Below are 17,197 nucleotides of genomic sequence, written 5' to 3'. Positions count from 1 at the left end.
CGCTGGCACAGCAAATGCAGCAGAGATGAGCTCTGCGCGTTCCTTCCTGCTCTCAGCCTCCGCCCTAGGCCCCAGTGGAGCTGGGAAGCTGGAGGGAGGCCCAGCCCCGTGGATCTGCCAGCTGAAAGTCCTGACCTGCAGAAGGACCTTGTGGCCAGCTCCCAGGGGACAACTGTCACCATCTCAGGAATGACTCCTGCCGGTAACTGAAACAGCCCTTCAGAAAACTGTATAAACTTGGAATTCTCCAGTTATGATTAGACAAAGGTAATAAGCACTCGGGACTCAGCCCTTCTGGATAAGCGTGTGCATCTGGCCGTGCCCTCTGGTACTGAAACAGCCCTTCAGAAAACTGTATAAACTTGGAATTCTCCAGTTATGATTAGACAAAGGTAATAAGCACTTGGGACTCAGCCCTTCTGGATAAGCGCGTGCATCTGGCCATGCCCTCTGCTCCCGAGGGCGTCTACGACTGTGCCTGTAGGTTCTCTGCGGCGCTGCCTGTGATCCGGTCTGTGGGCCTCACTGTTGGTAGCTTGAAACTGGCCCCACTAGGAGTATTTACACCGTGGAGATGGGTAAATGCTGCAAATCAGGGTCATTTTGTTGCTTTTTTCTGGAGAGAAGGTTGTTAAACACCAGCACACCGCTGCCCCCAACCAGTATAATCGTGAGAAATAATAGTTGTTTGAAGCCACTGCGGTTTGGGTTGGCTTGTTACATAGGAATGAATGGTGCTACCACGGCCCACAAAGGCCCAGCACTGGGTGGCCCCCGCCCCTCCCTCAGCAAACCTCCCCAGGGTCTTCTGCAGCTAGACCCAAACCTGGGACCTCGCCCAGGCTGCCTGGCGATGTCTCCTCCCCACTCAGGGCTTGGCCCAGACCCGCTCCCTGGAGGGGCCTCCCAACCAGCCGTTCTAGCATCAGCCTGTCTGGCTTTCTTCCTGGTGCCGACCGTTGGAAAGGAAACGTTTCCTTACTGTTTATCTCCCCTTCACAATTCAGAGCAGGACGCTTCCCAGCTTGCTCGCTGGTGTAAACTTGGCTGAAGCGTCTGCTGACCGCTGGCAGTCGGGTGCTCGCACAGACCCTGCTTTGCACCCCTCTCCTGGAGCTCTTCCCCTCCTCTCTGTTGAGCCTAGTGTGTTCTCTCATTTTGTTTTCTGTGTGTTTCCTTCTGAAGATGGTGAGCCTGACCTGTATCCTCATCTCTGGTTCTCCCCCGCCCACACGGAGCAGCCTGGCAGGACGAGTGTGGGAAGCCGTGTTGAGTGCTGACCCAACCGTCCGTGCTGCTGTGAGCGGCGCTGCTCTCAGTAGCAGCTCTGTGTGCTGGTCCCCGGGGCCTGCATAACACGCACCACACATGGGGAGGCCTAAACAGCAGACATTTCCGGTCTCACAGTTCTGGAGATAGGTGTCGCAGGGCTGGTTCCCCCTGAGGCCTCTCTCCTGGGCGTGTAGACGGCCGTCTTCTCCCCGTGTCCCCACGTGGTCGTCCCTGTGTGTGTGTGCCCTGATCTCCTCCTCTTATAAGGACACCAGTCACACTGGGTTGGGGCCCACACATATGGCCTCATTTTACCTCAGTCACCCATTTAGAGGCCCTATTTCCGCACACAGTCACATTCTGAGGTCCTCAGGGTTAGGGCTTCAACATGTGAATTTAGGGTGGCAGAGGCAGACACAGTTCAGCCCATAACACTTTGTCATCAGACATCAAACACCACAGGGTTTTATAAAATCAGGTGGGTTTCCTTTAGGCAAACCCCACACCCTATATACTATTAACACCCCGTGGCAGGCTGAATAATGCCCTCTGCCCCTGTCTCCAAAGACGTCCATGTCCTGACCCCGGAACCTGTGAATGTCACCTTATCTAGCAGAAGGGACTTTGCAGGTTAAGGACCTTAAGGTGAGACCACTCTGGATTGTTCTGTGGGTGCTCAGTGCAATTGCAAGGGAGGCAGGAAGGGCAGGCGGAAAAAGATGTGACAGAACCAGAGGCTGGAGTGACGGTTTGAAGGCAGAGGGAGAGCCGCAAGCCAAGACAGGCCATGGGAGCTAGAAGAGGCCAAGGAAACTGCTCCTCCCAGAGCAGGGAGGAGGAGGAACACCATGATTCTGGACGTCTGACCTCCAGCAGCGCGAGAGGGTGAATCCGTGTGGTTTGGTGTGGCTTGTTATAGTGGCCACAGGAAGCTAAGACACACCCGCACCGTCTTCTCCTTTGGTTTTCAGTCTTTAGGAAGGGTCCAGTGTTTTCTGAGGCTTTGCAGGAGGGGGTGGAGAATTCTCTCTCACCTGAGCCCCCAGGGACGCCTCAGCTAGTTGATCCGTCGCGGGACAGGGCTGAGCCTCTGCCCCGGCCAGCAGGGCCGCAGTCTCAAGGTGCCCGCAACCCATGTCCACACGGCGCCTGAGCCACCTCTTCACACACCACGCAGATGATGTCACCCCTGCTTGAAACGCGCCAGTGGCTTCCCACCACTCTGACGGACCCTGTGCGGCTTGCTCCCACCCCACCTCATCTCGGACCCCTCCTGCTCTGGATGCGCGATTCCTTCCCTTGTAAAGCTCCTCCCGACCTGCACGCGCCGGCCTCCTCGTCACGCAAAGTCAGCTCAAATACAACTTCCTCAAAGAAAACATTGAAGTTTGGGATTAACATATACACACCAGTATATATAAAACAGGTAAACAACAAGGACCTACTGTACAGCACAGGGAACTGTATTCAACATCTTGTAATAACCTATAAGGGAAAAGAATCTGAAAAAGAGTTGTTATATATATATATATATATGTATGTATAACTGAATCACTTTGCAGTACACCAGAAACTAACACAACATTGCAAATTAACTACACTTCAATTTTTTTTTAATTAAAAATAAAGTTAAAAAACAAAAAAACCCAAACCCGTGGCTCTCCTTGCTGTCCCACAATTACCTGCATGACGCCTTTTCTTACTTTCTTCATGTGTTTTGAGCAACTCAGCTGAGGGGTCCTCTCTAAACTTCCTGTCTTGTATTTCTGTGCTTGTTGCCTGGCTCTGGGGTAAAATGTAAGCTCCTTGACAGCAGGGATTGTGTACGGTGTCTAGAATGGTATGTGGCATACAGTAGACCACAATGAATACTTACTGAATGAATGAAGAATAACCCAATGTAGGGGCTTCCCTGGTGCCACAGTGGTTAAAAATCTGCCTGCCAATGCAGGGGACACAGGTTCGAGCCCTGGTCTGGGAAGATCCCACACGCCGCGGAGCAACTAACCCCGTGCGCCACAACTACTGAGCCTGCGCTCTAGAGCCCGTGAGCCACAACTACTGAGCCTGCATGCCACAACTACTGAAGCCCACGCGCCTAGAGCCCGTGCTCTGCAACAAGAGTAGCCCTCGCTCGCCGCAACTAGAGAAAGCCCGCGTGCAGCAACGAAGACCCAACACAGCCAAAAATAAATAATAAATAAGTTTATTAAAAAAAAAAAAAGAATGACCCAATGTAAATGGCAGTCCCTCCCACCCTAACACCCTGCCAGCTTTGTGAGTTATCACTCTGAAGGTCTGGTCTTCCCCGCAAAAAGGAAGCTGGACTGGAGCAGGGATCTTGTGTCTCCTGTGTCCCTCATCTAACCCCCCTCCCCACCAAGAACACTGAGCAGCACATTTGAGGCACTGGAATGTGTCCATCCACAGATTAATGGATCATAAAATGGGGTATATCCAGACAGCAGAATATTACACAGCCCTCAAAGGAACAAAGTTCTGATACATGATAAAATATGGATGAATCTCAAAACATGCTAATTAAAAGAGAAGGCAGTCACAAAATGCTGCATAGTGTGTGATTCTTTTTATATGGTATGTCCAGGATAGGCCAATCCATAGAAACAGAAAGTAGATTAGTGGTTGTCAGGGGCTGGGAGAAGGGTAATGGGCAGTGACTGCATGTACATGGGCAAGAAGGATCCTTCAGGGCTTATCAGAATGTCCTGAAACACTCTGTACTAAATCCAGTTTTACTTACTAAATGTAGTGAATCCAGTTTTATTTACTAAAATTTAGTAAGTGTAACTGAATTTACTTTAAAAATCATTGAATAGTACACATAAAATGAGTAAATTATATTGTATGTAAATAATGACTTAATAAAACTTTAAAAATTTACTGAGATTAGTTTTTTTTCTGCATGGATATGCCATCAATTTAATATATAATTAGGCTCCTTTGTTTCTGTTTGTATTTAAATTTAGTGTTTGTCATACTTCACTTGCTAATTTAATTATTTCCTCAGTGTGCTCCACTGGTTGCATCCCACACGGCTGTGGTACAACATCAAAACCAGGAAACTGACACTGGTCCAGAGCATGTGCTCAGCTCTCTGTCATTTTATCCCATGTGCAGATTCATGGATCCACCACTGCAATTAAGGTGCAGAACTGCTTCATCACCACAAGGACCTCCTTCGTCCTGCCCGTTTTAGTCACACTCACCCACACTATTCCTTGGCAACCACTAATCTGTTTTCCATCTCTATGATTTTGTTATTTCGTGAATGTTATATATGTGAAATCCTATCATACAGTACAGTCCTTTGGAGGTTGGTTTCCTCCCTCAGCATAATGCTGATGAGATTCATCCAAGTTGTTGCATGTATCACTAGTTCCTTTTTAATGCTGAGTAGAATTCATGGTGTGGATGTACCATGGTTTGTTTAACCATTTATCCATTGTAGGATTGGTTGAACATTGGTGGTTTGCAGTTTTGAGCTATTGTAAATAAAGCTACTACGAACAATAGCGTACAGGCTTTTGTGTGGACATAAGTTTCATTTCTCTGAGATAAATACCCAAGAGTGCAGTTGCTGGGTCATATAATTAAGTATATGTTTAATTTTTAGAGAAATTGCCAAGCTGTATTCCAGAGTGGCTGTACCACTGTACATTCCCATCAGCAACATAGATAAGAGATCTAGTTTCTCCAAATCATTGCCAGCATTTGGTATTGCTGCTATTTTATTTTGGCTGCTCTGATAGGTGTGAAGTAATATATCAAGGTGATCTTAATTTGCATTTCTGTAATGGCTAGTGATGTTGAACATCTTTCACAAGCAAGCTTATTTGCCATCCGTATATCCTTTTTGGTGAAACATCTCTTCATATATTTACTTATATTCTAACCGTATTTTTTTAAATTTTACGTTTTGAGAGTTCTTAAAATATTTTAGGTACCAGTCCTTCAGGTAGTTTGTAAATATTTTCTTGCAGTCTGTGGCTTGTCTTTTCATCCTCTTAATAGAGTCTTTCTCAAAATGAAAAAGTTTAACTTTGATTAAGGCCAATTTATTGATCTCTTTCTTTTGTGGATTGTGCTTTTTTTTAAAAAAAATTATTTATTTATTTATTTATGGCTGTGTTGGGTCTTCGTTTCTGTGCGAGGGCTTTCTCTAGTTGTGGCAAGTGGGGGCCACTCTTCATCGCGGTGCGCGGGCCTCTCATTATCGCGGCCTCTCTTGTTGCGGAGCATAGGCTCCAGACGCGCAGGCTCAGTAATTGTGGCTCACGGGCCTAGTTGCTCCGTGGTATGTGGGATCTTCCCAGACCAGGGCTCGAACCCGTGTCCCCTGCATTGGCAGGCAGATTCTCAACCACTGCGCCACCAGGGAAGCCCCGTGGATTGTGCTTTTGATGTCATGTCTAAGAACTCTTCACCAAGCCCTCAGTCCTGAAAATTTTCTCCTATTTTTTTTTTGTAAAAGTTTTATAGTTTCACACATTTTTACACTTAAGTCCATGATCATTTTGAGTTAAATTTTGCATTTGCAGATGACATGATAAGCTATGCAGAAAATTCCAAGGAATTTACAACCAAAAATCTCCTAGAACTAATAAATGAGTTCAGCAACGTCTCAGGATACAAGATCAACACACAGAATTCGACCACATTTCCATATACTGACAATGAACATGTGGAAACCAAAATTTAAAACACAATATCATTTACAATCACTCCAAAGAAAATCAAATACTTAGGTATAAACTTTAACAGAACATGTACAGAATCTGTATGCTGAAAATTACAAAATGCTGATGAAAGAAATCAAAGATCTAAATAAATGGAGAGACATATCATGTTCACGGATTGAAAGACTCAACATAGTAAAGATGCCAATTTTCCCCAAATTGATTTATAGTTTTAATGCAATTCCTATCAAAATCCCACAAAGACACAGACAAGTTTATTCTAAAATTTATCTGGAAGGACATGGACCCCAGAATAGTTAGAACAGTCATGAAAAAGAGTAAAGTGGGAGGAATCATCTAACCCGGTATTATGGCTTGCTGTAAAGCTACCGCGGTGAAGACTGTGCTCTTGGCAGAGGGATAGGCATGGTGATCAACGGAACGGTGCAGGGAACCCAGAAACAGCCAACAAGCAACCAACTGACTTGACAAATGTACAAAAGAAAGTTCATGGAGGAAGAATAGACTTTTCAATAAACAGTGCTGGAACAATTTGATACCAGTAGACAAAAAAGAAAGAAAAATACCTTCACCTAAACCTTATGCCCTATGCCAACAATTTTCTTTCTAAAGATTGAAAAAAAAAATAAATATATACACACACATATATAAATAAACATTGCTACGCCTCCAAGCCAGGAGTCACTTTTGCATTTGTACCTGAAAGACAAGTAAGGACTAGCGCGGTAGAAGGTTAGTTGCTCAGGGGCCAAGGCCAGGGGCCAGCGCCACCACCTCCGAGCCACGCGGACCCAGCCCCCGCCCCCGGGAGCTTACTAGCCGCGCCCCCAACACGGTAGGGGCGGGGCCAGGACGCCCATACACTGACAGCTGGGGCGGGGCGGGGGCGGGGACCGGGGCTTAGGCACGCCACTTCCGCCGGAAGCTCAATTGCCCGGCTTCCTGTTGGAGTCGGTCCGGTAAGTCCGGGAGCTGCGTTTCTGACAAAGGAAAGAGCCCCAAACTCACTTTTTCAAATCCGCCTCGGGCCAGTTGTGAGTGGGCTCGATCTCGACACTGCAGCTGGGGCAGTCCCGGCCCGAGGGCGGCTGCTGGCTAGCAGAAGAGGACCTTCTCTCTTCCGGAACGGAGGCTGCGCGCACTGGCTGTTTCCGGGGGGCCGGACTCCGTCGCTTCGCCGAGCTCCGCCCCGCGCGGGGCCACGTCTCCGCCTGAGCGGCCGGGCGGGGCGTTCGCCGCGGCTTCCTCAGCGCCGGGGTGAGGGTCGCGGGGTGGCGCCTGGGCAGGGGCTCCGGCCGGGGAGGGCGCGGGGAGCTAGGGAACCGCGGCGCGGTCGGGGTGGGGGCCGGGCGAAGGGCGGCGGGGCCGGGGCGGACGCGGAGGGCCGGCCGCGGCTCCGCCTAGAGCGACAACGCCCCGCGCTAGTCCGGCGCCTCACCGTTGGTAGCCTCCGGGCCTGGAAGCCGGCCTGTGCAGCTGTTAGGGAACTGGCTTCATAAATATACATACATTCGAGCCCTTCCGGAGCGCTGTCTACCCGTGCCGGGGAGTGATCTGTTCAGAGGTGCCCACAACTGCCGTTGGTCTTGTTCTTTTGCAGAACTTCTGCCAAGATGACATGCGTGACACGGTGTCGGGTGGTTAGTGTGAAGCCTGGTTTAAAGAGCCCGTGTGCTCTCAGCCTCTCAGTCCACCTCGATTCCATCTCGATTCTGGGTGCTTAGAGGCGTTTCACTGGTGCAGTGATACCTTCCAGAGGCAGCGGCGTCAGGCGTGGTCACTAGTCTGCAGGTGATGCAGGCGAACAGCTCGGCCTTCATTCAGCAACTGTTTGTTGAGTGTCGGTCGTGTGAGCGGCACTGTTCATTGTAGGTGCTGGGATCCAGAGCCGAAGTCGTGTCAGGGTCCCTGCCCTCACTGAGCTCACGCCGTCGTGGAGGGATGCGGAGGATAAATGAGGTCATTGCTGAGACAGTATTGGGCGGTGCTTGGGGTGGGTCTGTAGGAGGGCCCGTCGGCGGAGGTGACTTTTGAGCCAAGGCCTCTGTGACAAGAAACTAGACATGCAAAACTGTGGGATAAGAGTGTTTCGGGCAGAATGAACAGCGAATGTGGTGACCCTGAGGGAGGAGGAGGTTTGGTGTTTTGAGGCAGAGAAGTATGGCAAGTATGTAATGAAAAAGGAAGAAAATGATAGGGAACAAGGATGCAGTGTCGGGAGGGGTCGGATGCTATGCAGCTTCCTAGTTCGTGGTGAGAGGCTTAGATTTGATTGTCAGTGTGATTGAAAACCACTGGGACGTTGTAAGCCATTTACAGGTGACTCGTGGATTTTTCTTTTTTTTACATGTTAAATTGGTCCTTAAATATTGCAAATATAACTTTTTATTGGAGTGATAGCCTTCAGTTCCAGTGGACCTTGAATGGCAAGAAAAGGAAATAAAAATCATCTGACATGACTCAGATTCAAAAGTGACTTTTTTTTTTAGCCAGTTGCCTTAAGCAGCAGAATAATTTTTTAATTTAACTAAACTTACAATATTATGTTAGTTTCAGGAGTATAACATAGTAATTTGATGGGGTTTTTTTTTGTTATTTTTTGGCCATGCCGTGCAGTATGCGGGATCCTAATTCCCCAACCAGGGATCGAACCCATGCCCCCTGTAGTGGGAGCACAGAGTCTTAATTACTGGACTGCCAGGGAAGTCCCTGATGTTTTTATAAATTAGACTCCATACAAAGTTATTATAAAATATTGGCTATATTCTTTGTGCTGTACATTGCATCCTTGTAACTTATTTATTTTATACCTTGTATTTTGTACCTCTTAATCCCCTTCACCTACTTTGCCCCTCCCCCTTCCCTTCGCCTCTCTGGTAACCACTAGTTTGTTCTCTGTATCTGTGAGTCTGTTTCTGTTTTGTTCTATTTGTTCATTTGCTTTCTTTTTAGATTCCATAGTGATAACATACAGTATTTATCTTTCTCTGTCTGATTTATTTCACTAAGCATAATGCCTTCCAGGTCTATCCATGTTGTCGCAAGTGGCAAAATTTTGTTCTTTTTTTATGGCTGAGTAATATTCTGGCGTGTGTGTGTGTGTACCATATCTTGTATACTTTCTTGAATGAGAATATGTTCAGTTGGCTTTTACCTATTGATTTTGACAAGCAGCAATTGAAGGGAAAATAACACTAATAATAATAGCTGCTATTTATTGAGCTCATGGGACATGTGCAGTTAATCCTGGCACAGATTTTTTATTCTTTTTCTCATCATCTTACTGATGAGATCGCCAGCTAAGAGTGGTTAAGAAATCTGCCCATGATCTCACAGGTGAGGGTCGGGGAGTCAGGACCTGTAGCCAAGATGTCTGATACCTGAGTCTGTCCTTTACGTTACACTGCTATATGGTGACATTAGGCTTTCCAGGTTTTCACTTTGGCTATGCTCTGTTGTTTTTCTTTTCTTTTCTTTTCTTTTCTTTTCTTTTTGGCTGCCCCACGTGGCTTGCAGGATCTTAGTTCCTCGACCAGGGATCGAAGCCATGCCATTGGCAGTGCATGTGCTGGTGGTCCAGATTCCTAACCACTGGACCACCAGGGAATTCCCATGCTCTGTAGTTTCTAATTGCCGATAGGAACATCTTAAAGAAGATGGGATAGATGGAGCTGTTAATGTACATATACCAAATCCATGTAATCTGCTGTCTGGGGGAAGCTGGAAGTCACATAGGTGCCTGAGATGGTAGTTTCTCGATCTGAAGTCTCTTGATGTCAGACAGTGGTGGACCTAGAGTTACACGCACTTTGCAAAGTTCTAAGTGACAGTTTGCCTCATCTCTTCCCTCTGGGAAACAGCAGAATGCACGTGGTCAAAAACAGTACTGTGATTAGGCTGATCTCTGCTTTTTAATCACAAAATGGAGCGCACGTTACTACTGACAGCTTCCTCGGGATGTGCTCCCAGCTGTCTGGCCCTCCTTGCCCTGTTTCTGTCAGCCGTCTGAGATAATGAGGCCCTGGACAACTGAATCATGCTAAGTACAATTCGCAGGAGGCTGAGGGTACACGGAGAATGCCAGGGTATTGTGGACAGAGAGACGTGTCCCTCCACCAGAGGCTGCTCCTGGTGGTCTGTGAATTCCATCTCTTGTCTGGCTGAGGATGCACGGAGAATGCCAGGGTATTGTGGACAGAGAGACGCGTCCCTTCACCAGAGGCTGCTCCTGGTGGTCTGTGAATTCCATCTCTTGTCTGGCTGAGGACACACGGAGAATGCCAGGGTATTGTGGACAGAGAGACGCGTCCCTTCACCAGAGGCTGCTTCTGGCGGTCTGTGAATTCCATCTCTCGTCTGGCTTCAGGAAGAGCTGCGTGTGAACAGGAGCCACCTTCATAAGTTACCAGAACAAGTCACAGTCACAGGGTCTCGAACTCTCGGGGGCTGCACCATCCATCTCTGGAGGGGGTAGGGCTCCTTGGGAATCAGAAGGCTTCTTGTTTAGTAAGAAATCCAAATAAAGGGAAGCCAGTGAGTGGAGTGTGCGTTGGCACTGGGCTCAGATGGCCCGATTCATTTGTCTTCGGCGTGCCTTCCTCAGTGGACGTGAGCATCTCGGCCAGTGTTCCTCTTTCCTGCACGGTGTCAGGGTCAGGTGTTGTCACTGCTTGCCTCGGTGGCACATTCTCTGTGGCTCCTTGGCTGCCTCTCTGCCCTCCCTTTTTTGGTTGGCATGTTCTGTCTTTCGTAGGTAAGTCCCGTCCCGCTGGCTGGCCCGCTCTTCCGGCTCACTGACATTGCTTATCTGGCCTGTGGCCATTTACGTGCAGCTCTCCCAGTTTATACCTCCCAGGGTGTTCTTTGCCCTCACTAGAACTGCGGCTCCCAACAGCGTTTAGTAGAAACAGACTTATTCTGTATTTAAGGCGTTGTGGATGCCCAAGGATGCAAATACTGTTATCGTTTTGTTTTGGAACCACTAGCTTGGTTGTTAAGGGGTGGAACTTGGTGAGGCAGAGATTTAAGTCAGTAGCCTGCGCTGAGCACTGCCCTGTGTAGGGGATGTTCCGGGGGGTAGGGGCAGACTTGGAGTGGTGATTTCTGCATCCAGGATCTTACAGCGTGATGGAAGAGATAGGCGCACACACACTGCGGTGTGATATGCTTGCAGGGAGTATCATGATGGCAGAAGTGAGTGGGCCACGTGCTTTCCCTGAGGCCCAGGAGGGACTTGAGAGCAGTGCCTGATGGTAGACATGGAAGGGTCCATGGGGATTTGCCTGGGGTCAAGGAGAGAAGGGCATTGGCAACAGTTACCCATGTTTTCACACATTTCTATCCGTGGTCCTTTCAAGTACAAACCCTTAGTACTAGCTCTACGCTTAATAGTAGACATAGGGAATCCCCTGCTGGTCCAGCGGTTAGGACTCTGCGCCTTCACTGCCGAGGACCCAGGAACTAAGATCCTGCAAGCCGAGAGGCGTGGCCACAAAAAAAAGTAGACGTAGCCTTTTTACGTTCGTAACAGCACTGTTGTTGATCCATGGTATCGCTGGCCTGTCGGGCGCCAGGTTGCAGAGGGGAATGTGTGGATGATTGGAGCTGCGGGCCACACACCACCGGGTTCCCGTCGCTGGACCTCACCACGGGGTAGACCAGGTTGTGCCAGCCACAGGGTGTGTGTTCGTGGGTGACAGGGTGACAGAGGACCGTGGAGAAGCAGGCACACCTGCCTGTCCAGTGAGAGTCAGCTCCTGCTTAGGCTCTTCAGAAACGTCTGTATGGGATTTGTAAGCTGGGGAGGAAAGTCATGTAAATTTTTGTCCTGAAACCCGCGATAGTATCCTCATTACACTTCAAAAGTGATAACCAGTTGCCAGACTTCGGGCAAAGTTTTGCTACCTTAAACTCAGCCTGGCAGGATGGGCTGAAAGATAACAGATCCTGCGAGAAATGAAGGATGCATCGGTTACCTGCTGTGACATGCTGTCTCTGCCCCCATCCCGGGATGGCTACTTCCCTGTGTCCTCGCCCCCTGTGCTTTCCTCCAACAGTGTCCGGTTTACCATGTCCCACGCCATCGCGTCTTCCACGTTGCCCTCTGGATCTGAGCCGTGGCTTGGGTGCTGACATGCCAGGTCTCCTGGGGCAGGAGCTTGTCCTTTGAGCCCTGTGAGCTCTTGGGCCTGTGTGTCCAGTACAGAAGCCACTGGCCACATGTGGCTATTTACACACAAATTAGTTAAATTTAAATAAATACAGACTCAGCTCCTCAGTCACCCAAGGCCCACCGCCAGCTCCGTGGCCACCTCTGCCGATTCTAGCGCCGATTGTGGAGCTTCTCACCCTGGCGGGACGGTCTTTAGCCGGCACCAGTGCAGGCGCCCTGCGGGGATGGGCCCAGGTGGGGCTGGTTCATCATTTTACCCTCAAAATCTAAGATGTTGTAGGTGCTCAAGGATTATTTGTTGAGTGAATAAATCTATATTTGTTTATTATACAGAAGCAAATTGGGAACCAAATGTTAGTCTTGGAATTGTCACTTCAAGTCTGACAGATGAAGTTTCATAATACCTTTTTTCTCTTTTTTCTCCTGTCAGGTATCATGATATTACTTGGTTTGATTTCAGGCCATTTGTGAGACTTTAAATCTTCTGAAAATGGCAAACCCAGTGCGGTCCCTCCCGGGAGCTCTTGGCCGTTGCTGATGGCAGAAACCAAACTCGCTCGCGGTTCACTTGCAGCCCCCGAGTGTCAGCCCAGCCCGTGTCACCGTAGCCATGGACGGTGCAGCGGCCGTACAGGAAGGCCTGTTGGAGGACAGACCCGGCAGTGGGATCTCGGCTCGCCCCGAGATCCCCCCAGAGCCCACTGGCTCCCTGACGTCACTGGACCAGTGGGATGAAGCCCAGTGTAAGTCGCCAGTTACTCTGTGTGCTGCTGACTTTCTGCCTTCAAACAGGAGAACGTGGGTCAGCTTGCATTTTGGAGGAAGCCTGTGGTGTCTAAGACCGTAATGAACTTTTTAATTCATTCAGAGTGTGTTTTTAGTAATCAGATGAGGGTTTGGTTTTGTTTTGCTTTTTAGTTGATGCCAACTTTGAGTCAAGCACCACGCGTGTTAAATAGAACGGGGACTTTGTGGCACTTTCTGCTCCAGCAGCACAGAGCAGCATGGTTACCGTGAAGGCTCTGTGGGTCTTCACTGACACGTCATCGTGCCCTGCCGAACATGCTACCTTTTTGGTTGGTTGCCAGAATTTTACTAACTGGGATCCAGAAATGGTCCACTAGTGATCTGAGGATGATTGGATCACATTTGCATGTTAGCTACTGGGTTATTTGTGCATCGGAAGTACAGGGTGAATTACCCACTCCATTCCATGCCCCTTCCTGGTCAGTGTGTGCTTGAAAATCGTTAACATGTGTACGTACTGACTTACTAGCAGAAACTGCATTCCTGTTCTTGTAAAACAGTGCTCAAGCACCTAAAATGGCTTTGCTGGTTACTGCTCCTTCAACGCCAGGTGAGGCCAGTGCGGCTCGGCCCAAGACCAAGAGCTCTACAGTGGGACGGCTCCTAGGTCTGCCAGTAACAGCAAGGAGCCCTCAAGCAAGATCCTTGATTTATCTCAGTCTCACTCTCCTCTTGAGAAAACGGAAAGATGAATGGTACCTGCATCTCGGGGTGGTCGTGAGGGCCCATGTGAAATGCAGGCACTTGGGAAGCGCCCGGGAAGTGGTGCTGGCCGTGTGTGTGTCATCGTTATTTGTTTATCCATAATTAGGCTTGTGTTTGGAAACAATCAAGTCTTATTATTTATTGGGCCTTCTTACTTTTAGGTTTTTTTTAAAGTGTAATATGATGCTCAAAAAATGATTTTGTTATGTAAACAGCAAGGTTTAGAGACTCTCCTAGATCCGTAAGTAAGCCTGTCAGAAAGCGGAACTGACCCGATTAACGTGGATCTGAGATGCAGGATTCCTCCCCCGACCCCAGCAGGAGGCTGAAGGGCTGTTTGTGTAGAACAACAGATGGTTGTGCAGGGTGGTGGTGGGGTCTCCCCGCTCTGCTTTGTGTCTGGGGCACCCCGTTTATATTCTGGTTTTCCTTTCAGAGAGGCCTGACAGTAAGTAGCTATATTAGTTGGGAGTCACATTTCAAGTGACAGAAACCCATTTTAAATTTGCTTGGGCACAGAGGGAACTTCCTGGATGCATACTGGGTACGTCACGAGAGCCAAGTGATGCTGACCCTGTGCGAGGCCGGGGCATTGCAGTGCTGGGGCCCTGGCACCTGCCTGGAAGCCCCTCCACACGTCTCCCTTGCTCTTTGGCTGCCAACTGGCTGGTCTTTCAGGGGGAGAGTGCTTTCTTTCTCGTTTCCTTTTGGCACAGAAATAGGTTTCAGTTAGAGCATAAACAAGTCTACTCGTAACAGTGTTAGTGGAGGAGAGTGAGCTTGGTAGCCGTGTGTAGTCACCACTGGTCAACTTGGCTTTGTATCCGTCAGGTGTTTGTCAGCCATAAGCACAGACTCTGGGTTCTGTGCTCAGCTGTGCCATAATTGTCCTCAGCAGCTATTCTGACTCTGCCTTTGATTTCTCGTTTGGAATCAGCCCGTTGAAAACGTGAGGCTGTGACACGGGTTAGCACTGCTGTTAACAACGCCTGTTAAGAAACATCGTCAGCTATGTTTTAAGCATGTGTAGGGTTTTTTTGCTATTTTTTTAAAAACAGACTTCCGTAAGATTTCTCATTGGTCTTGTTTAAATGAAAAGGGAACATTACTCCTTAAATTCCACAGCCGTAGCGCGGAGGGTGAGGAGGGCGTCCTGCAGTGAGTGTGTCAGGCTCTGCGAGGTCGAGTGACTGGTCCCACCTCACCGCCCACAGGAGGGGACGATCCTGCTGTCCTCTCAGAGTGAACAGATCCATGGCATGTGGAGATTGCTCACGTATCTAGATCCCCTCTTGTCCTGCTTGAGTTGTTAAAACCGTGATGGCCCAGCACACCCTCTTTTCCAGGTGCCGGTGTCGAGGTAAACAGAGCTTCAGATGAAGGAGGAAGCCAAGGGGCCACCTGTCCGAATGGGCCGGCGCCACAGTTCCCAGACCCTCCGCTGTCAGTGGGTCCTGAAGCCTCTGCAGGTGTGGCTGATTTCCATGACAACCTAAGGAAGTCTCAGGGGACTAGTGCTGAGGGCAGTGGTAGAAAAGAAGCTTTGCAGTCCCTCAGACTCAGTCTTCCTATGCAAGAAACGCAACTGTGTAAGCATCTTCCCGCTGGGCTCTTCCCCCCTCTCCCCCAACCCCGGGGCCCTTGTCACCCACCATCCTTCAGAGGCACAGGCCCTGCACCCCGCTGCCATTTGCTGTTTTATCACTGTGGTGGGTCATACATTTAACAATTAGCTCCATTTCAGAGAGAAGATACACTTCATCATGGCCTGATGGTGACTTGGACTTGAGGCCCAAGTTTAAAGGGCCTGTGCGTGCGTGTCTTTTGTCACCCTGGGTGGTGAGCAAGCAGCCAATGGGGTTTTGATCTTGACAGTTACACTTCGAAGGCTTTCTTTTATGAGTTACTTTAATCAGTGTTTATCTTGTGCAATCCCTGGGGATTCAGGGGTGAACAAGTTGCAAACTGGCAGCCTCTGAGCCCTAGAAACCTCCAGGCCTTTTTCTAACATGTAGGTTTTCATACACAGACTTGTGTGATTTTACTTAATGGGATCATTTCACATGTGCTGTTTTTAAGCCTCGTCCTCCCTTCAGTACCTCCTCCCTTCCCCTCCCCTCCCCTCCCCTCCCCTCCCCTCCCCTCCTCTCCCCTCCCCTCCTCTCCCCTCCCCTCCCCTCCCCTCCCCTCCAGGTCAGCCACATTCTCACATAGTCCTTTATAGGCCTCTGAAAACCGCCAGGTTTGGGGGTCATTGTTTTTTAAAATGGGGTTATGTCCCTCACATTACTGTGTGCTTTCCTCACCTAGCTTTATCACATGGAGATTGCCCCACATCAGCTGATCCGCTGATGCAACTCCATATCCATTCTCTTAAGGCTGGTAGGAGCCCCGCGTGTGGCCGGTAAGAGCCACGTGACCAGTACTGCAGTGAGCATCTCCCCATGCGTGTTTGCAGCATTGGTGCTTTCGTTTCTATGGGCTCCACCCTAGAAGCAGAATTCTTGGTCAGAAGCAACAGCTGTGTTTATCTCCATCATGTGTGGTCACATTGCCAGGGCGCTGACGCCCTGTGAGAGGACACAGAGGCTGTTTCCTCTGAGTCTTTACCAGTCTGATGGGTGTGCTGTGATGTTGCCTTGATACTTTCATTTGCAGCTCCCACTTCCCTGGTTACTAGAGGGTTCTTCACAGGCATTGTTTTGTTAGGGCCACAGCGTACTTTGAACATCTCTGTAAACTAACTGTTAGCATGTCAGCCAAGATGTTGTGTGAAATCCTGGGTCCTGACCTGAAGGGTATGTTAGCTCTGGCCCGAGGTACCCACCCGGCTCGCCTGCCGCCAGCCCAGCCCCGAGGCCATGTCTCTGGTGCTGGGCTTGCTGATTTGGGTTCCCTGCCTGAGGCCACAGCTCCTAGGTCTCTGCTGTCTGGACCACTCAGCGTTGTGAAAAGTATGAGAGACCTCTTGAGTGATGAGTGCACAGTTAGTGACAACACTGCTGAATTCCTAGTGAAATTCAGCAGCAGCTACTTACCTCCTAGGATCCACATTTGAAGATGCTGCCGCCCATGAAGGGGCTCAGTTACGGCATTTCTCTGCTCCCGTCAGCCTGCTGTCTGACCCCCCTGGGGAGACCTGGGGCTCTCCTCCCTTTCACTCGCTGTTCAGCCCTTTTCTTACCCAAAGTGAAAGGTTTGGATTTTAGATATTTAAAATTTTGTTATTAGCCAGAAAGTTGTCAGAGTAGTTCCCCTCCTGTCCTTGAGCAGAGACCCTGGACTGGTGCCGCCTCAGGCAGGAAACTGAGGTGAGCGGCCCAGACATAACTGCGTGGAGAAGGCGAGTTCCGCGGCTGTCGTCCCGTCAGGATTGCTTCTCACGTTCCTCTGTAACGTCAGGGAGCGGACTTAGAGCTTGGTGAGAACCTCAGAACACTCACACTGGCACCAACTTCAAGTTCAGTTCTTTTGTTACTAAAAGGCACAGGTTGCCCGTGTCCTGTTTTACCAGCCGGGTGCC

General features: G+C 49.3%; 1 protein-coding gene across 3 annotated transcripts in view; it reads left to right on the top strand.

Moving 5' to 3' along the window:
- Nucleotides 1-7,057: 7,057 nt before the first annotated feature.
- GOLGA3 (golgin A3) overlaps nt 7,058-17,197 on the top strand; it is a 44,805-nt gene continuing 34,665 nt past the window's right edge. For 2 of the 3 annotated variants that reach the window (XM_061169462.1, XM_061169461.1), the window contains exons 1-3: nt 7,058-7,247; nt 12,593-12,905; nt 15,021-15,263. In XM_061169462.1, coding sequence (XP_061025445.1) covers nt 12,773-12,905; nt 15,021-15,263 — 376 coding nt within the window. In that variant the 5' untranslated portion in view covers nt 7,058-7,247; nt 12,593-12,772. The remainder of the gene's footprint in view (nt 7,248-12,592; nt 12,906-15,020; nt 15,264-17,197) is intronic. The other variant, XM_061169463.1, reaches the window with a different exon arrangement.

This window comes from Eubalaena glacialis, chromosome 15, assembly GCF_028564815.1.
Source record: "Eubalaena glacialis isolate mEubGla1 chromosome 15, mEubGla1.1.hap2.+ XY, whole genome shotgun sequence".
In the NCBI taxonomy this organism is placed as follows: Eukaryota; Metazoa; Chordata; class Mammalia; order Artiodactyla; family Balaenidae; genus Eubalaena; species Eubalaena glacialis.
This window is presented reverse-complemented; position numbering and strand designations above follow the sequence as displayed.